We start from the raw sequence: 22,248 nt of genomic DNA, 5'->3' as shown, positions 1-22,248 counted from the left end.
GGGCCCAAAAGTAAAAGGAAGACTTTATATTGCTTGTAAGTTTGTGAAACTTTTATTTATAAATCATTGTTTGTAAAAACTATTTCTAATAACTGTTATTGTAAATTGTATTGTTGTGTGTATATTAAAACGTATTTGTATAAAAGAAAACTGTGTGTATCAATCTTGTTGGCAAATATCATAAACTGACTACATATAAGCATATATTTGAATACCAAATCCAAAGTACAATTCAACTACTAAATTTAAATTATCAGTTAACTCAATTTTACACCATTTAAAATTCTAATACGCAACAATGGTTATATTGTTATCATGTTACACAAGATTTGGTATTAAAACATGTACTGTCAGCAGAGTCGTTTTAATATTTATCTTTGTAGTGGCGTTTTGTAGCAACAATTTTAAACGTTATCATAATTAAGATATTTTCACTCTATGTACTTTGGCACTAAGATACCCAGCGTTTGGAAGAAACAGATTGTTTTTAAAGTATCTTATAAAGCAAATATTTTCATGTTAGTTTTCTTTCGCGGCTGAACTCTTTTTATCATTATTGATTTCACAGATGGGTGTGACGACATCTCTTTGACGTAATTGAACATCATAACAACTCAACAAAAATGTTTTCTTAGAAGTTTCTCTTTAGATATTGATTGGATCTTAAAATTATGAGTCGATCGTGCACCAGTGGGTGCTGATTTGTTCATTACAATACTCGGCAATTGATAAAAAGTACTAAAACTACCTTCCAACGATAGATTATTATTATTACTTTATAAAAATGCATATATTGAGTTTATTGACTCAACTCTTATATAATTTCCTTCCCCCGTTTGTGTCAATGGGAGAATGTCCGAAAGTCATATTTACTCTTGTCTCAGTTGTAAGTGCAAGGTGGGGAGGTGTGATTGTGTACATGCTGTCGCTATTGAACACCTGTTGTAGTTAAAGTGAGGTCTTCTAAAAACGTTAGAATCCAATCTAAACAGAATGATAAGCATGCAAAACAGAAGGAATAGTTAGAAAAAATAATCTTTGTTATTTTCATTGTAACTACCTTCATTATTCTGTGATTGACAGACTTAGATATGATTGATCAGACCTCAACCAATGAAAGTTATAAAAAATAGTTGAATAACACTTATTGTATTTTCCACTAATTGCACCGAGTGTCTTAAATATCATGAACATGTTAAAACCATTATTACAGAGCAAATCAAGGTAATAAGAGAATGACCTTGAGCCAAAGTAGCCTTACTTTGAGAAGAATTTCATTAACACCAAAACAATATTCTGAGAGTTTCATTTAGTGTTTTGTTTTTTGAAGTAAGGGATCGAACCTTAAACTTATCTAAAGTTTTACATGAGAACCTGGTCTAGTGGATTTTATGTTGTTGAAAGTTGCCACCAAAACATGATTTTCGAGTCAACGAATTTATCAATAACCTTGATGTACGTTACTAGTGTATATATTTGGGTCTTCAGTATTGTGGACGTAAACGGATTTTGAAAGATTTGTCTGCTCACATGTAGTAACTTCACTTGTTTTAGCTATCGTAAATCTTACTTCACGAATGTCACATCACAGAAAATTTGGTATATTCCATGACAATATTTATTGCTGCCAAGTGGTAGTGAACAAAGACGCCTGCCACACACCACACTGCCTGGTGAAGTAATTCGTCACATGACTTTGTTACTTCTGTAAAAATAAAATAGTGTAATTAGAAGTCTTTATAGAAACACCTGAGATCTCACACTGTATTCACAATAGATTGTTTAAAATTACATTATACACAAATAAATAAAAAATACTCGGCTGGCGAATGTTTTCTGCTAAGCTGGCTTGATTTTTCATTATTTTAAATATATCTTTTACTTCAATACAGTTTGAGTGCTTCATTTTCTCTTAACGTTTCTTGAGTAATAATAGAACACATTGTTTGACTGTTTAATGAGTATTTCAATGAAGACGTATGTACATTCTTTACAAACATTCTCGTAAAATTAACACAATATAAAAACTCATATCCGCAACATATTGTCTCTTAAATTTTGTTTTACAAATTATGTTTTTGCCTGAAACAATACTTTCATTTCTATATCGAAATAACATTTTAGTTTTGATTCTTTATGTACAACAAAATAAGTAGAGTTTTTGTTTTCAGTAAGCTTTATTGAACATCAATGTTCATTATTATACTCTTATCCCTATTTTTAACAAAGAATAATTTAATTATTTTGCTTGAATGTATTACTATTCTCTTTAAGATTGATTAAATAGCATAAAAAGTTGAGAACTTTCACCAGTTGCTTGACTGAGGTTCGATGCCAAAGTTGAAAAAGAACTGTCAGATTGTTCGATATCAGCTTTGATGTCTAATTATACTACAGAATTTACTACTTCTCAGATTGTGTTAGTTTTCAAAAGCGCTAACTCCGAAACTACTTCACTCGTTGTCTTGACCACTATTCAGTATACGTAGGGCTTATGTTTTTCATTGTTTGTTTTATAGTTTTATTTAATTATCTTAAAATCGATGTTTTTCGGAGTTTTCACTTTTGGTACTGTGATGAATATACTAACATACCGTATATTCTGTACACTAATTTCTCTTTTGGGAGTAATAACAGGTACAGAACATAGTTCTATTTAGTTAAAGCTTTGTAAGAGCAGCTATTATCTTGTGAGAAATTATAAAAACAAACTTGCTGATAACGGACGAAACGTGTTCCTTTTCCTTCAGAGTGATACCTTCCAAGGCAATGTATGGAAAGGCTAATTCTCGCGAGCACACTGACTCGGGAAAGTGAAGATATTAATGTAAAGTAAACTGAATACCCATTTCCGGTTCTATTGGAAAAACAACAATTTCTTTCTTTTTTGTATTGTGGTGTTTTGTCGGTTAAAACCGAAAATCAGAAGTCTTAAGTATACGACATTTTCACATTTACTTGAAAATTCAATTTTTAAAGATACAGAGAACAAAGATAATAAATATACTTGATAGGAAGGTTTCATTTTGATAATACAAACATATGCGCTTTACAAAGGCATTAAATTAGATCAGCAAGCGTGAAAATTGTCTGTCCAATTATCACATTTAAATGTTGGTATGGCATTTGGTATTTGCGATCTGAACAGCACCTTACGCGACACATGAGTTAAATGGTTTGATCAGAAACTTCTAAGTTTCAGGTATAGCCACCACTAATTTAGAACTGTTGACCAGAAGGAGTCCACCTATAGTCATTAACACCCTCCGCCTCATAGGCTGATATTCTTAACGAATTAACGATCTTGGCTGTCATAGTTGTAACGCTCTCACAGATGCAACTCAGTCCAGCAAAATAATCACTAGGCCACGCCCAGCCCATAGTTAAATCTATACAAGATTAAAAACTTTGATCAAAATAGTTATAGTGGTAAGTAATAAAACAATATTGGCAACTTAAAGGTCCATGGCAAGTAAATATGATAACAGAGTTATTGACTGTTGAACTGTTACATGATATTCGTTGAGATGCTAAATAACCACTATTGTCACTAGAGAGAAGTGTGTTTTGTTCACTTTGATAATAAATATTTGTATATAACTTGCCTTTTCAACTCTGCGCTTACTTTCTACAATCATTTTTTAAAAATTAGTACTGTATATCTTTCCTGGATTTATTTGTTTGTTTATTTCATTTAGTGTTTTAGGCTGTTCTATTCATTTATATTAAAGTGTGTATATAGATAAATTAAACTAATGTATATAGGAAATCATTTATCCATTAAATTGTACCCTTTGTTAGCGCAAAGCTACACAATGGGCTAACTGCTCTCTGTTCATTGCGGAGAACTGAATCCAGGATTTTAATATTTAAGTCCGTAAACTTAACGCTGATCCACTGGAGGACGTATTCAAAAAAAAAGTTTTTAGAAAAATAGTACTCTGTACATAAAGCACTACATTTAGGCTATAATATCAATATAATGAAATACCAATATGAGTATATATATATATATATATACATATGTGTGTATGTGTACAAAAACTAAATCAACCCAGTTTACCCCTGAATAAGAAAGGTCCACCTTTCGAAAGCGCTCGGGTTATAGAGTTTTCATTCATTTCATTCATAAACATTGTCACAACTCTCGTCTTTAATAAACATACGCTAATAAAAGCAATATGTGTATCTATCAACAAAAATGTATGTTTCATTCTTACCTTTGTAATTAGGATATTATTATTTGTTTTATATTTCAATTCCAAATCATTATCAGAATAATTTCTATTCAGAGAATTTTGATATCCGCATTCTATTAGCAAGTTTTTGTTCCTTGAAGTGAACGGGAATCTTTAATTTTTTTCAGATATGAAGTATCTGTCATAAGTTTGAGTACTACAACAAATTACATCCACTTATGCTATAAATATCTAGAAGAGTGGGAAGCAGAAGCAGTTCTGATAAAACATTAATGGTGTAATTCTATGCTTCATATTAAGATATTGTTTTGTAATTAAAAGAAAATGAATTATTCACTTCATATAGTACCATTATAAATAACTGCACATCAGCGATACTGGTACCATTAAATTTAGAATCAAAGGGCTTTATTCATTGACAAGTGTTATCGTAATAATAAACTTATTTTTTCATCTTGTTTTGAATCACCAGTCTGTTGTTTCAGTTAAGATAGTCGCAGTAGCTAGTATGTGATATAAAAGTTTTCAGATAGTCAGGCCGAACACGCAGTGCTAATCTAGTTGTTTTTGTTTGTTTGAAGTTAAGCACAAAGCTATACAATGGGCTATCTGCCCACCACGGGTATCGAAACTCGGTTTCTAGCGTTGTAAGTCCGCAGACATACCGTTGTGCAACAGGGGGGCTAGTTGTTTTTTCGTTGAAGCTAGTAGCCATTTCTTTTTCGTAAATATACATTTTAAAAATTGGAGATATCCCTTTGCGTTTGCATTTCATGCTGGGTCTTAGTTTTGATGTAGTCATTTCTTTTACAAGTTGAACCGTCTTTAAATAGTGATATGACAGCAAATTGTTTTTTTTAATCTGACACAACAGCAATCTTTTTTAATCTGAAACATATATTTGGTAAAATTCTCAACAAATTTGGAATATAAAGATAAATATAATTTAAGACAGTTTAGTATTTTTTTTAAGCAATACTTACTTAACATCGAGATATTTTTAAAGAAGAACCCATGTGCAGACTCTTTGGACATATATGACAATTGTGTTGTAGTAGATTAGTTACTGAGAGGAGTTGGGCAGCTGATGACAAGTATTTTTTGCAGTGTTGTTGTTTTTCAGACGTTAAGTTTGTGTCAAACAATGCGACAGAAACAACTGTGTCCCTGAGCTGTTAAAAAGCATCAGGCATTATAACTTTATTTTGTCTAGTTAGTTTCACACAACTGCCAAGAGCATGATTTTAGTACACTAGTTTTTTTGTTTGTTTTTTTACGTCGTTGGTGGGAAAAGTTTTTGAAAGGCTGGAAAAAGACGCTTTGTAAAGGTATTCAACAAATTTTAAAATTTTGATGGATAGTCAGCATAGTTTCACTAGAATAAAATATTGCTTTACAAATCTGTTGACATTCTTTGAAGAGTTTACTACTTGTGTTGATGAGAGTACAGGTGTGGCTGTTGTGTATCTAGATTTTCAGAAAGCATTTGACAAGTTATCACATAAAAGGATTGTTAAAAAGTTTTTTCTGTAGGTGTGGGAATAATGTTAGCGCATTGGATAGAAAACTGGTTCGATGTAAGAAAGCAGGTGATTGTTATAAATGGAGTTCATTCAAACTGGATTAATATCACGAGTGGAGTACCTTAGGGCTCAGTGTTATGACCTTTGCTACTTTTTATTTACACCAATGGCGTAGATGAAGGAATTGTCAATATATTATTGAAATTAATTGGTCTAAAAATGCACCTGTAGATATTATTACAACCGTATACTGTTTAAGAACTCAAACTTCTACAGTGTCGTTACGTCAGCGCAGCAAATGATTGTGCAATTTAACTAGATAATCGCATGTCAGTCGGGGTTTTTTTTTTCGTTTTTTTAAGCTTTGAAAATCATTTTTGCACTGATGAAAAAAGGTCCATCGTTCGAAGCATTCGAGTTATAGGGCTTCATATTTTTTCTTTAATTGATTTTTTATATACCTACGTGCTTTCGTAACACCACGAATAGTAAGTTATGTTGTATTTATCAAGCAAAAACCCCATTTTTAAGTCACGGATATAAGTGTGTATTTTACATCATTGCTTTTCTGGTTACATAATTCATTCAGAAAGTCTCGTTCTGAAAGTATCTATGATTATTCAGTGAAGAAATAGTTATGCATAAAACAATTTAGCTTACTGTAAAGACGATATCTGAAATTTTATTTCTCCAAAATAAATTGATCTCTTACGTTCAAAGTAATGTTAAGCAATTTCTAAACGTATTATTATAAAAAAAAAGCCCTTTCAGCTTCTTATAGCATACATGGTGGACTTTAGAAAATTACAAAGTAATAAAACAAAATGCATAATTACGTTGCAGATGTCATGTATTACTACTGACATCTCACTAAACCTCAGTATCAGAAGTTTAAAACAAGCATATAATAGTATTAAAAGTCTTTGAAATAAACCCGGCATTGTAAAAGTAATATAATACGGAATGTGTTGCAGTTATCACTATTAAGCTACTAACACCCCGTTATAACAGTGTTTTTATTACTTTGAGATGTTTCTTTCTATTCGACATTCTTGGCAGGACCTTATATGTGAACCCAACAGCCTTTATCTATAAAATGCAGTCAGGGAATTTCATAATACTGAACAAATATGATTCTATTATGCTACTACTTTTAGATCACAATACCAGAAACACTGATTTTTATCATTATGACAAAGTTTTAAATTATTTTATAATAGAAGCTAACTTGATAATAATATTCCTTAGTTACTGACTGCATGACTGGTTATATGTATAGTGTTTTAGCTTTATTTTACTGACCATAAGAACCTATATTTATATAATTCTATATTATTATTGAGTGACTGAACTAATTCATTCTAATCTAATTAGATATTAGAACCGATTAGTGATTGTAGTAACTTGTCGTAGTAATTTTAGATGTTAATTCGCACACGAATACGCATTCTTTAGGTTAATTATCTATAAAACAATTCTCTTGAGAAACAAGTCGAATAGTTATGTCATAAGTACTGTTCCTTTACATTATATTCTAATTTTCACAAGACTAACACTATTACATCTAAGTGAAAATGAAATATTGTTGTAAAAACAAATTAACTGCAGATATTTGTTTCCCACGTTCCACTTAATTTGTCTATTGTGGCCCAAAATCAGGAGTGTGTAACAAATAACACTTTAGTTGTGCCTCCCACAAGTCACTGTCCAATATGCAACAGCAACAGTTGCATATGTTATCAATTCAAAATACAAGATCAGGAGATCTTAAGTAGTCGACATATAACTCATTTTTAATTATTTGTTATGCAATTTTCGTTGAAAAGTTCTAAAAATGTGGATAAATAATTAAATACGTATGTTAAGAAATTCCCAGTTCAACACATCTTCTTTCCTTTGGGCTTGAAACAAAAGTTTAAATGAGGAACTGTGCTCTCCGGCTATATTTTGGTGTGTATATGATCACATTATTAGTGTTAGGAGAGATAAATAACAGCTGCTGAACTATGTAATATCTAGCTAGCTCTGTGTACGCGCAGGTGTAAAATTTGGCATACATACTGTGAATTAGCAAGTTACATACGTGATTTCTTTGCAAACGCAACTTCAAATACGTACTTTGTTCCATTCTTGCAGCTTTGTGTAAGTTGGGTATGTTATTATCAACTAAAACGACCACGTGGTTATTTGCGTCATCATAAGAGTGTAAGCGCGTGCTCTGTTGTAACGCACGCGTCTAGTTCTGTAAACACCACAAGATGAAAAGATTCAGCTTCGTTCTAGTCACAGAAGAAATATAGCAATAATTGTTGCGCGATTTTTTAATATTTAGCCAATTGTAGCTAGAAATATCGAGAAAGAAGGTTACCAAGAAAGAGATGGATTACCAAAAAGCCAAAATATCAGTTTCTGAAGGTAATTTACAGTTATAAGTAATTTTTAATACATATAGATTTAATATCATAGTGTGAAATATACAACAGTTGCTTCTCTAGGTTGAAAGAGGAGATAGAATAATAGAACCCTGCGGTATCAGTCATAGATGACAGCAGAAGAATCGGGACAAACGTAACTAGAATTAGGTAAATAACATTTAAAGTTATTAAGAAAAATAAAACACGAAATATGTTAGCTTGAAGGACAGAAACATAAAGAAAAAAAACTAGAAAAGAGAAAGAGTAAAATAAATAATGAAAAAGAAAATCAAACAGGAAATTAATTGTAAAAGGTGAAAAAACAAGAGAGAGAAGACTGAAATCTGAAGACTTAAATAAGGGGAGAAATAGACAAAAATCTAGTGTAGGATAAGGTGGCAAAGTACAAATGAACATTGGCAAACTTTAAGTAAAATAGTTAAAAATGTGGGGAACAAAAAGTATGCTTGATTGGTCGGACGGAACAGAAGTCAGTAGTGAATTACAAGAACAATATATAATTTAAATACTTCTAGATGACATTAAAAATTCGTTTCTAAACTGGACAAAATTACCAACAAACTAATACTACAATTCTGATTCAAATTATTTACTTCTGGGTGACTAACATATATTTTTGTGTGTGTGAACAATTTTAGAGAAAAAAAAAAGAATATAGTCAAGGACTTTGAGATATAGAATAAAAATCGATTTGAAATGTTAATAAAAGAAGAACCTGCAAATATGAATTCTGAGAACCAGTGGGTTAAGTTCGAAGAAGTGTTACACGAGGCAGGAAAGAAAATTGGAAGGAAGAAAACAAGGGGTAGAAACAAAATATGGATGATTGACGAGATTCTATAAAAAGGTGGACAGAATAAGACAACAATTAAGAGGGGGAACATAAATATAGGGAAGTGGAAACCAAGTGATTGTGTGGGAAAGCAAATGTTTTTTGTTTTGTTTTTTATAATTGAGAATTGTATAACCGATAACATTTCGATAAAGTGTTAGAATCAAATGATCCAGCAATTTTGGGGAAAGAGGTACAGAACGCTATAAGAAATTAATATGAAAACACTTGTTGAATAGGCGAGACTCAGGAGTCCCCCGCTGGGACAGCGGTAAGTCTTCGGATTTACACGGCTAAAATCAGGGATTCGATTCCCCTCGGTGGACATAGCAGATAGCCTGATGTGGCTTTGCTACAAGAAAAACGCACTCAGTTAGAATTTTTAATGGAATGGACATTTTAAAGATTAAACATATGATTACAATTAGTAACTCAATTTGTAGATAAGGGATAATGCCAACAGACTTGAAAAAGTTTGTTTTTGTGCTGATCCCCAAGAATCATACGGCTATGGAGTTTAGCCAGTGCAGGACTATCGGCATGACCATCAATACCTCCAAAGTATTGCTAAAAGTAATACACAATGAGATTAAACATAAGGTAGGGAATGGGCTCTCAAAAAAAAAAACAGAATGGTTTTAGAAAAGGTCGGGGCACACAAGAAAGCATGTTCAGTCTTAGGATTTTAGGTAAAAGACCCATAGATGTATGAAGAAATCTTTATGTATGTTTCATAAACTTTGAAACAAATTGATAGTGTTAACAATGAGAATTTAATGAAGATCCTGTAGCAGGATGATGTCGATGAAGTAGATATCAGAGTTAGGAAGTAGCGGTTCTAATTCACGGAGAATTAAGTATTTGGTTTGTGATTAAGAATGTGTGCCATCACCGAAATTATATAAGTTGTATGCAGAATGATTGACAAGAGAAGTAATCATTGATACAGAAGGCTCAAGGTGAGCAGAAATATAATCTGTAACAATGGGCCTGCTCAATATAGAGCTTATGGATGAATCTGAAAAAGAGATTGTTTGTTTGTTTGTTTAGAATTAAGCACAAAAGCTACACAATGGACTATCTGTGCTCTGCCCACCACGGGTATCGAAACCAGGTTTCTAGCGTTGTAAGTCCGCAGACATACCGCTGTACCACTGGGGGGCGAAAAAGAGATACAACAGTTACTTGACAGGCTTGTTTATAATTGGAAATACAATGGATTCATAATCAATATCAACGAAACTAAAACAGTGGCAGGTAATATAATGTAAAATAAAGCTTGGATCCACTGTTACCGAACAACAAGTTTATATAAATCCAAGATTCGACCCTTTCACGTGTCCTTTTCAGTCCAGCTTTTCTACTTTAACTTTCCAACAAAAGTTGGAGTGAAAAGGACACGTGAAAGTATCGAAACTTGTATCAATATATACTTATTGTTCTGTAATAATGGATCTTAACTTTATTTAAGAAAACCATAATTTCACGCCCTAAGGAAGCTCCACAAATTGTATCGAAGTAGAAGATAGAGAGTTTGAACAAGTAGAGAAATTTACTTATATAGGCAAGTATGGAAAAGAAATCTCACGAATAATAGAAATGACAGAAACAGTATTCTTCAATCTCAACATACTGCTCAAGTGAGATGTCAAACTAGAAATGACGAAGGAACTACTAAATTGTGGGTTAAGGTCAGTCCTAGTGGAAGCATTAGAAATGTGATGTTTTAAGCAAATGAGGAAGAACAGATACAAAGAAAGAAAAACTAATGAGTACGTACGTACTGGAAAGCGCAAATACCCAAAAAATGGCAATTACTGGATATGTGTAGGAAATGGAAGAGAGAGCGTTGGCAGATGGATGGTTTGTAAAATCTGAGAAAGAAAAGCGAGAAGCAGGAAGAGATGATCAATTTAGATCTATGACATTACAAAATGTATTGGAGATGAAAAAGTTGGATTATAAAAGTTGGTGAATAAATATAGAACAATGGAGATGAATAGTCGTGGATCCTCAGGATTGGAAAGGATATCATGATTGATTAATGATTGTCTATGATAAAAACGCTATAATCTACATTGATATATTACCCCTTTATTAAAACCCCTCATTACGACCGCAAATAAGCATGAAAAGAAGAAAGAAGCTTGTTAAATTTGGGAGATAGGAAAATAATAAATTCTCATTCCTGTTGATTTATGTCGTCTGAATTTCAGTTACTTCTCTGTAAACGTGCAGTCGAGGCAGTCAAACATCAGTAAATTCTCTTGTGAGCCAATCAAAATTAAGATCATTCATGAAATGAATTCGTGGCGCATTCATAGAATAATTATTGGTAAAAATCAGTTAGATTAACAACTTCTAATATATATAAATGTGAGTGCGTTTTGTTCCAACAATGGCTTTTATGTCATGACACTTAGCCTCAGTGAAAACATTCTTTATGTTATTTTGTGTCTTATCATATAACAAGTAAAAAATGGTCCTCATATGACTATGCGCTTGTAGAGGAGAATATTCTGTTAAATTAGAACAGAGCTAAAGTAGAATTAGATCTATTCTCTTTAGGCTTGATCACAATATTCTAGTAGATTAATATACTTAAAAAATAGTCAAGAAATATGCTATATACGCATACAAATTTATAGAATATTAGATCGTGAGAATGGGTATAGATTCATACAGACTAGATTTTACCAGACCTTACAGTTAATTTTACCCATCGCTATAAGCCAGCAACCCTGTCTGAGAATTTATATCGCGGCTGAAATATTCTTTCTTTTATCGACCTGATGTACTTGCCTAAATATAACATTGAACGTTTTTCTTTGACGTCATAACTTCTTCATGTGCACACCATCTGCGAAGGATGGAGATCTAGTTAGATGCTAAATCATTCGTTAGACGGATACTTTATTGGCTCATTTCCAACTGATTCGTTAATGTCGCTAAATCGTTATGTCTTACCCTTATGTTATAAAATGTAGGTATATTTAACACTTTATTTAATGTTCTATGTCTCTGGTTCTGTTTATGTAGCTGTATTCATACCTGTCTTCTTAAATATTAGTTGATTTCTATTTATCCATATAACTCATAAATGTTATGTGTATTTATCTGTGTATTTAACTTGCCTGCGTTTACTAATCCAATTATCTGCCTTTTCATGTACTATATATCTGTGTGTCTGTTTGTTCGTACTAGTTCCCCGGTGGGACAGCGGTAAGTTTACGGACTTACAACGCTAATATCCGTGATTCGATTCCTCGCGGTGGACAAAACAGATAGCCCCGTATAGCTTTGCTCTAAAACAAACAAACTTGTTCGTACTAATCAATGCACTGTTTCTTCCTTTCATTTATCCATCTGTCTGTCCAAGCTTCAGTTTAGTCTAAAGTTTTAAGTCGCTGTATTGAACTGTTTGATGTGTTATAAAAATCTATACATACTTTTCTTAACTTTCTGGAAGAAAAAGCACACCTCACACATACTGTCTCGTGCTCACGTCACGGAGAGAGACTATGAGCCATAGGAATGGCATAATCGGAACACAATTGACCATAAACAAGCACAAACTAGTTCTAACTGGTAAAGAGTGCCTATTTGTCTGAGTGTTTAATTAATATAGAAATCAGTTACAGGCGGGAGAGCAGCGAGTAGCTACCAAGAATATTAAAAAATAAATATAATAGAGGTGCCAGTCATGTAACGTAAGTTGCTTAAGGTAACTGTTTCATGTACAACGTAATCTTTGATTAAGATTTATTTGAAACTAAGCCAAGGATGATAACTAGATTGAATGTATTATTTGAGCAAGGGATGATGACTTGGATTCCCTGCGGCGGACAGAGCGCAGATATCCCAATGCTTGGCTTTGCGTTAAAACAAACAATAGTGAATTCTCGATAAAAATTATGTATATGTAAGTTAAACGTAAACCATTACAACTGGCACGTCTCCTATACAATTTCAAATATTCTAAAGATGTAAAATTAAGTTGTATATATCAAATTTTAACATTAGGGCAGAGTGATAATAAGGGCATTAGTTACATATCAAGGTTTTGTTTAACTCGCCGGTTTCGTAAGATTATTTAGCTTATTATTAAGTACAATAGTATTTAATAGAAGGCATTGACAAGAATTCCACATACTTCAAGCGCCGAAAAACCACCCTATTGTATTCTTAAGCAAAAAACCGTACATTCAAGGTATCGGTTACGATATATTATGCGTATATATACTAATAATATGCTAAAAAGTTCGATAACATTTCCGATATAACAAGTAAAAAATTTCTAAAACAGCAATTTTTTCGTCTACTACCTACCTACCTACCTGATTACGTCAGTGGAGCTAGCCCCTAGACGGCTCGAACTACCGCTACAAGATTTCTCCAGCTTAATTGACTTGTATGTGGGTATCCGCTTTTGATATTCCGAGAAATATATACAGATTTTTTTTATAAACGGTAAACATATCATGCAGCTACTTAAATATCTTTTTAACCCAATTCAACCCAACAGATGGCGCTATATATCGATGGATAGTTTTTTGTTTGAAGTTAAGCACAAAGCTACACAATGGGCTATCTGTTCTCTGCCCACCACGGGTTTCTAGCGTTATAAGTCCACAGACATACCGCTGTGCCACTGGGGGGCTCGATGGATAGACATACAACAGTTTCTAAAGGTAAAGTATATATACTTGATACAGGTATATCATAAAAAGTAAACAATCAAGAGTATTGAAAAACTATGAATTTTAAAGTGAAGTAGGGACCCTGCTACAAAAAGTAATGAAACAAGCATTAAAATCACTATCATAAAATTATCAAATTTAATTCCTATTTTGGCAGCTTAATACACTTACTTGGTGGCCAAAGTAAAGAATAAATTTTATAAATTTGTGATTGTGGTTTTAATTATTTTAACAGTAATAGCTATCAGGGATATGGCTATACTGAAAGTTTATAGATGTTGTGTCCAATCCATGTAGATATGAAACTGAAAAAATAAGTAGGAACAAATTAAAAGTTTAATGGAAAATAGGGATTGTTGTTATTAGTAGAATTGCTATAAAAAGTATCCAAAACAAAATAATTGCTGCAATAAAAAGTACACAAACAAGTAAAGTGATATTAGTTGGATAGATTTTTAAAACGATTTTGAATCCCTACTGGAAAATCGTTTTTTAAAATCTATCCAACAAGTATCACTTTACTTGTTTGTGTACTTTTTAATGCAGCATTTATTTTATTTTAGATACTTATTATAACAATTCTAAGAGTCACCAACGATCCCTACGTTAAGTTAAAATTCTAATTTTTTCTCCTATATATTTATATTACTTCTGACCTAGGCTAGAGAACATCAAAACAAAAACAAAAAACTGAAAATATTGCTTTAGTGTATCGAAAATTATTTTGCTTGTTTGTAGTTATAGTGAAACTTTAATACAATGCACATACTAAAGCAGCAGTCTGACAATAGATGCCACTGTAAGAAAAGGTGAAAATTTATAAAAAAAAACTCGTCAATGTTTCTCTGTCGGAGCAAATATATTGTGTTATTGTGGAGCTATATATCGGTGTGAAAATGTATTATTCAACATGAATTCAGAACATGTTTTTAACATATGATTTGTTGTTTTATATGTCGTGTTTAATTTCTATTGGCACTAACTATAAAAGTAAATTGTAGATGGTTCTTGTTTCATCATTATTAGCAAACGTTTCGATATTAGACATAAAAACATTTATTTTTCTGGAATACTTAATTTTAATTCTGCATGTATTTACTACAAAACTTAATTCTACTGGAACTAAGCTTTTAGCACAATATATCTGTAGAATACCTGAAGCTTAGTTTATATATTACATACGATAATTAATGTCCATGCTTATAGGTTTCCACATTCGCCACTCCAGATCTGACCCTTTACTTCTGTCTGAATCAAAATGTGCTCTCTGCGAATATAGCGACATCTACAACGTGAGTTTTCAAAAAACAGTATTATTGCCAGAATGGAACCAGCAAGTAGGAATCTGTGACCCAAACCACTATCACAGTGTGGAAGATCAATTAAAATTCCAGTCTCACCACGATAACAACATGTTAACACTAGAAAGCTTGCGCAATCACTACAGCTCTTGTTTCTCGTAAGTATTCGATCGAAGGTCAGACATTATTGAATAAAAGCAACCTACTTAAAAACAATACATAGAAAAGTATAATGTCGAAAGACAAAAATGAAAAATATTACATTTGAACCTGTGTATATTTGGCTTCAAGAAAATTTACCTGAAATCTTACCGTTATCAAGTTATAACTACAGATGGCGTTTGTAGTATAAACAATATAAGTAATGTGTGTGTTGGAAAATATAGTTTTAGAGGGAAAAAAGTAGCAGTCATTTACTTAAAATATTATTTTTTTTTACTGTGTAATATTTATTTTCGCATTTTTGACGTTATTTTTAAAACAACAGTTTGTAACTATAAAGTATATTCCAAACTAATATCTCTCAGATGCCATAGAAATATACGTTTGTGTAGCAGTGAAATTTGGTATAAAATGCTAAGCAGATTTTTTAAAAATAAGAAAAAACCACCAGAAATGTTTCTATATTTGACTTTCGACCCAAATGTTTTACATTGAAAATCCTTAGTAGAGAGTAGAAGAGTGATATAAATATTCATTGCGCATGAGCACGTTACGATGGATCTATAAGCTATAATTTTGGGTAACTCATGTTGTGTATTTTAAACGATAATGTAAGAAGTTCAGCTAACCAAGGAGTGATCTTTTCTCGCTCACATGGAACGTAACCTATATATCCCAAATATTTTCAAATGAAAGATTTATTTCACAATATGAATTTCAATGAAATGATAGTGTTTATTTTGAAAACAGCATGAAAAGGTTTAACATTTTGAAACTATGTAGAGATAGCAATCATTTTATTGGTCTAACAAGCGAAATGAAGCACGACTGCAGTGTCAACATAAAAAATGCATATAAACTCAAACTATACATAAGATGTATACATACTAAAGTTATAGACGCAGACTGCTCTTACGGGAGAGCTGTGAATTTCAGGACTGGCGAGCTTTGTTCGAATATGTATGATACTACAAAATATTCCCAACACTTTAAGCTGTTGGTATGTTATAAGAGTGACTATTAATCCATTAGCGTGGATGATAGGTGGTGCGATTCTGCTGACTGGTTGCTTCTCTGGTCAGTAGTTCAAAATTAGAGCCTTAGGATCCTTACCGTAAATACGAAATTTAAATGAAAATTTGTCTGCAAGTACAAAAAGAAAAGAAAGACAAAGAACAACAATAAATATCTGTTATGATACTAAAAAAGAAAACTTTATTAAAGAAAATCAAAATGCTCAGACGTATTTGATAATAACTCGACTAACGTTGCGAATATTATAAGACAATGTGACCAAATAATTTATGTTTTGTGTATAATTAAATGACTGTAGAAAATTATGAGAAAATATAAGGCCAGTTTAGTTGAACTAAAAAAGAACTGAAAATTTACTGAAACGTTTTCTATCTTTTTTTTTTAGTATGTAACTTTACAGTTTGCTAGAGTTTGAATAAAATTGATATAAATAGTGGTAATTTTGTAACAGGATGAATCACTCCACGTATTTGACAATATTTGTTTTTAAAATAAATATTAAAATTTTAATCTTAAAAATAGAACAACGAAAATGTTAATTGTGTGAACTATCTCACATAGTCTGTTGTTATTTCTACAGATGCGGGGTTAGTTGGACGGACAACCACGTTTCCCTGGACTGTTTGGAATGTGGTGGGTACGCTCTGCAACGGCCCTGTCCCAAATGTGAAGGAGAATGTAAGAGCATTTGGAGCAGAGACATGGCAGCTGTAAGTTCAAGAAAGGAAGTTTAATAATTCTGCCATCTTGTTTATTTATAACAGAAGGGGGAACAGATAAAAGTTTCGAAATTCTACAGATTCCATCTTCAGTATCTAAAGCAAAATAAAATAATTGCATCATTCTGAAATAAATAACTTAAATACATTGCTGCAATAACGATAATTTAATGAAAACTAAAATACTAATTCATCGTTACTACTCCAAGTTCATTTCAGATTAGTTTTTGAACTCACATCACGCATACAGGATTTTTTTTCCGTACTAAAGACTTTCTCCCAATTTCTCTTTGTTCATGGCTTGTATATTTTTACATGTGTGGAGACTATAAGGCTTCCTATATTAGCAAAAACAAAAGCCATCTACTAGTTAGAGCCAATAAACATATGGGGATTTCCATGAAAACACAAAAAAGTTGAGTAACTCCTGTGTTTCCTCTTTACGCCAACATATCCCTTTTAAGGCCAACATTTATCTGAAATTATTATCCATAGAAACTCTCCACATCGAACAACTTTAAACAACACTGAATAACACGCAGTCTTCTTTTAAATTGCACACTTGTATATATGTACAGTATTTTTGTTTGTTTGTTACTCCTTCACTTTCTGTGTTTTAGTTTTGATTAAATTATCGTTATTGCAGCAATGTATTTTAATTTATTTATTTAAGAATGATGCAATTATTCTATTTTACTTTAGATACTGAAGATAGAATCTGTAGAATTTCGAAACTTTTATCTGTGTTTCCTTCTGTTATAAATAAACAATTTTGTTTATCTTTAAGTATCAATATCCTTTTTATTGTGAACACGTCTATTGTGATGCTGCCACCTACTGATACCTTTTATAACTAATTGATAGCCACATAAAACATTAATGAATTGGAGGCTATTTTCAATGTATGTATTTTACATTATAAAACATCAGCTTTACAAATACACGTCTCTTTGTTTTTATATCTAATATAAAATTACTAAAAACGTTTTTTCATAATTTCTGATTATTACTAACGCACAATACAGTATATAGGCAGAACTCAAGATTATCATACATATAATATATAAATTATAAAACTTGATCCATAAAATAAAAACGCAAAGATACATAAGTAATACTAGAAGTTTTAAGACTCTAAGTTTCTGCTGTACTCTCTAAATTGCAATAAGAATTTTAGGAAGGTTTGCATGTGCGGAGTTGATTCAATACTATTACAGTGGTGAACATAGTTAATTGTTTTCTTATTTTTCGAAAAAAAAAAAAATTATTTGAATTTTTTTGGACCACAACCGAAAGTGTTTGTTCCGTAAATATGACCATAGTAATCTTTTTGTGCTCATTAAAGTTTGAAATAATTCATTTAGAATACATGAAACGATAATGTTGGTTTATGCAAATGATAATACATTTTAGAAGCAGTCTGACGAAGACCATCGAGAAGTTTGTGTGGGTTCTTACATGACGTCAGTATTGGGTGTAGACATCCTATTTTGTATTGAATTTTAGTAACTTAACTATGTATGTAAATTATAGTGTAAACATAAACGGATTCGTTCAACCATTAAGTTTAAAACTAGCAGAATCGTAAATATATCCCAGTAATTTTGTTTTTTACTGAACAAATATGATTCTATTATGCTACTACTTTTAGATCACAATACCAGAAACACTGATTTTTATCATTATAACAAAGTTTTAAATTATTTTATAATAGAAGCTAACTTGATAATAATATTCCTTAGTTACTGACTGCATGACTGGTTATATGTATAGTGTTTTAGCTTTCTTTTACTGACCATAAAAACCTATATTTATATATTGTTCAGGGTTGTTGATGAGGGGTGGTATTCCCAGAAACCGGTATAAATCAGTGAAAAGTGATGAATCATATGATAGATTTGGCTTCATATTTGTTTTTAGTATTTTTGCTATAAACTTGTCTTTGATGAAAAAAATAAGCTAAACAACATTACGAGTATACAGAAGTGAACACGTCTCATTTTTATTCTTGTCTTGAATGGAAAAGCAATTAGATTAAAAATGTAGTAGGAATATCCCTAATCTTATCGATCATTCTACTTATTTCGTCTCTTTTGTTGTCTTTTTAGTCTCACGAGAGTAAACACGCCAAGTGGGAAGGCCAGTGTCATAGCTCTGATAAGTCACAGAGTGATAACTGTGAGTTCTTTCCAAAAGCTTTAGGGAATCTAAAAAAAAAATTATGACAAGTTGTAATTAGTCCAGAAGAAACAACAAATTTATAATTTTGATAGTTGTAAATAAAAAGCTTGTAACGATGCAAGTATGTGTGTATGCTGCACAGCATGTTAGTATTTTAAATGTTTGTTTGATATTTTCACGTTAACAAAGGAAGAATTATTACTGTTAGTGTTGGATTAATCTTCGTTATTGAAGAGTGTCAAACTGTTATTAAAACTCGAAAGTAGTTGTGTTTTGATCTTGTTGTGTTCTGCAATATTTACCCTTGTGTTACTGATAGTGAAGGTTATTAGGCCTGTGGAAAAGCCGGTAAGGCTCAAAAAGGCGTCTGAGCTGAAGAGAAGAAAAAGAGGAAGAAGAAGATGGAGAGCTATACTATATACGTCTAAAAGGTTGTTTATAGTTATTCATAGAAACTTACGTGATAAATAAATTAAAACCGATTATTTGTCAACGCTTTTACAGTAAAAAGTATAGTAAATATAGTCATTAGGATGACCAAGACAATTACTATTAATTACCTTCTACGGCTACAGTCAAATACCTTTATTTCATATGATCAACACTGAAGTATACTTGATTGTTTTATCTACTTAAACCCAAAGTGATTGATGAATATACGTAGCTGGAGACAAATCACTTAGTACTGTTGTCTTGTCTGAGCGTAACCAGTGACAGGCAGGCAGGACTATTTATTTGGCTATACCCAAATTATACTTAGGTATTATCTGGCATCAGTTAATCCCATTCATGTTTGTTTGTTTATTCTTTGGTCGAATTAAAATTCATTTGATGTAATTATTTAACTGCGGTCAAAATTAGATTACACAAACAAAACACTCGTAGGATTATATTAGTATAAACAAGTTCATTGATTGTATTATTTAGCACTTGCAAGTGTTATTATGTTACAAAGTACTGACTTATTAGTTATATTAAAAATCACTAATGAAGAATTGTATTATTTTTTTATTATACCTGTAAGTTAAACTTCTGAAATTATTTCCTGTGAGTTTATTGGAATATATTTTTTCCAAAAATCTCTAGATTCCCAATACCAGTTGAATATTTTAAAAATAAATAAAACATAATAAATGGATTATATTTAAGACAGAACAATTTACTGACAATATTTTAGTGTTTTAAAGTATTTAAACATGTTCGTGGTGCAGCTAGTGCTTCTAAAATATGTTTGAAACATACTCTTTGAATAACACATTTATCCTATACTGTATGCGTGTTTTCACCTTGCATTTACAAGAGTGGAGCAGATGATGTAAAGGTTAATTCTGGCAGCCAAAATATACATGACCATACGTTATTAATGACCTGTAAATATTTTGGTAGTTTCTATCAATTTTGAACAAAGATTGTAAAAGTTCTAAATCTTTTATAAATGCCACCATATTCTTTTTATGGTTCAATAATATCTTCCTGCCAAAGCTAGTCCAAAATAGCTAGAGCTTTCAATAAGAAAGTGTTAACAATATTATAAAGTAACATGCTTTACAAATTGGACTTAGAAGTAGTAATATGGATAACAAAGATAACTGTCATTTTGTTGTTAGTTCAATAACTTGATCAGTCTACCTCTCATGTAGTCACTTAGCATCTGTTGAAAAACTTGAAATGATCATATATATATATATATTACTAACAGTTTTGAAACATTGACAAATAAGGCATACGCCTAACTTTTTTAAATGATAAACGTCTGCTTATGAAGTCCTTGTTTAATATCAAGTGAAGTTTCAAGTATATAGGATTTTTCTATGTTTTTAAAAATGAGCAATAATTCTAACTACCAGATCATTTATTAGATTTTTCATTTTTATTATTAATAAAATTCATATTTCCAGCTCCAACCTCCTTTAGTAAGTGAACTTAAAAGCACTTATTCTAGGATGATTTCTTCAATAAGTATTGTTAGTTTTGCTGTTGCTTTCATCGAAATAACTATTACACAAAAATATGTTATATATGACAAAAAAAAGGTTTTAATTTAAGAAACCGCGGATTTCATCTAATAGTTAATAAATGCATTCAAATATACCTAATCCAAACAAAAAATGTCCCAATGTAAATGATATTTTTAAGATTGAAGTTTTAAAAATATATGTCGCTCTTGCTTTTAACTGTTTCAGCACCCTGGCATACATCATCACACTAAGCACCATCATCCAAATGTGACTAAACTGAAATTAGTCATAAGATAAAATGTTTAGTAAATAATTATTAACCATTACATTTGAATAATACAGTGTACATCACAAGAGATATTGACAAAAATATTCACATAAATTATACAGCTGTAAGTAATTATCAAATAATTATAAACACATTTGTTAAGAAAGAAATAACTTTGTTGCCTAATATAATAAATATGACACTATTTTCATAGGTATTTGCTTGTTAGCCTTTTGGTGCATTATTATTACTATAAATATGTTTTACAAAACATATGTCAATGAATTGACCATGATGTTGTAAAGCTTGTATAATTGTGATATTCTTTTGTTTCTTATTTGCATGTTTTTTATTCCTGGTTGCACATTCAGCCAGTTCTTACTAAATTTGTTTCAATACATCCATTATTGTTTTAACCAGAAAATAATAAAAGGGAAGTAACTATGAGTGTGCTGTAATACAGCTTTTTGACTTTGTTTTTCAAAAACAGATTAAAACTGTGAAAACACTGCCTTACCTGTTTTCTAAGCCTATTTTCACATTATTGACGCGCAGAATTAGGTTGCTGTATTAAAAAAAAAACAGCACAAAATAACTGTGAAGTGTGCATTCTTCTGAGTAAATCCAAAATCACGAACAAATAACAAAATGTTCATATTCAGTATAATGAGATATCTGAGCTTCATGTATACTTCCTTATGAAGAAAACTAGCTTATTTTATTACACAACCTTTAATCGGATGAAACTTCATCATTATTTCTTCCTTTTACCCTTTCCTTTCCATATTCTCCTATATGAAGACGCCCCAGTGAAATAGGAAGTTAGTAACATTCAGTTTAGTCTTTCTACCTTGATGTGTATATCTTTTTTTTTTTTTTGTCTCATCTGCACGTAGAAAGAAGACAGTTACTACTTTGCTCCGTATTACATCGAA

The 22,248-nt window shown here is 31.4% G+C and overlaps 1 protein-coding gene across 4 annotated transcripts in view; it reads left to right on the top strand.

Moving 5' to 3' along the window:
- Nucleotides 1–21,863, top strand: part of LOC106468628 — a 45,137-nt gene extending 23,274 nt beyond the window's left edge. For 2 of the 4 annotated variants that reach the window (XM_013929094.2, XM_022397706.1), the window contains exons 3-5: nucleotides 14,896–15,148; nucleotides 16,768–16,897; nucleotides 19,015–21,863. In XM_013929094.2, coding sequence (XP_013784548.1) covers nucleotides 14,896–15,148; nucleotides 16,768–16,897; nucleotides 19,015–19,131 — 500 coding nt within the window. In that variant the 3' untranslated portion in view covers nucleotides 19,132–21,863. Of the gene's footprint in view, nucleotides 1–7,943; nucleotides 8,138–8,164; nucleotides 8,305–14,895; nucleotides 15,149–16,767; nucleotides 16,898–19,014 lie in introns of those variants that run through there. The other 2 variants (XM_022397752.1, XR_002612836.1) reach the window with 2 other exon arrangements.
- The last annotated feature ends 385 nt before the right edge of the window (nucleotides 21,864–22,248 follow it).

This window comes from Limulus polyphemus, unplaced genomic scaffold (assembly GCF_000517525.1).
Source record: "Limulus polyphemus unplaced genomic scaffold, Limulus_polyphemus-2.1.2 Scaffold3, whole genome shotgun sequence".
NCBI lineage: Eukaryota > Metazoa > Arthropoda > Merostomata > Xiphosura > Limulidae > Limulus > Limulus polyphemus.
The sequence above is the reverse complement of the archived record's forward strand: the minus strand, read 5'-3'. Positions and strand labels throughout refer to the sequence as shown.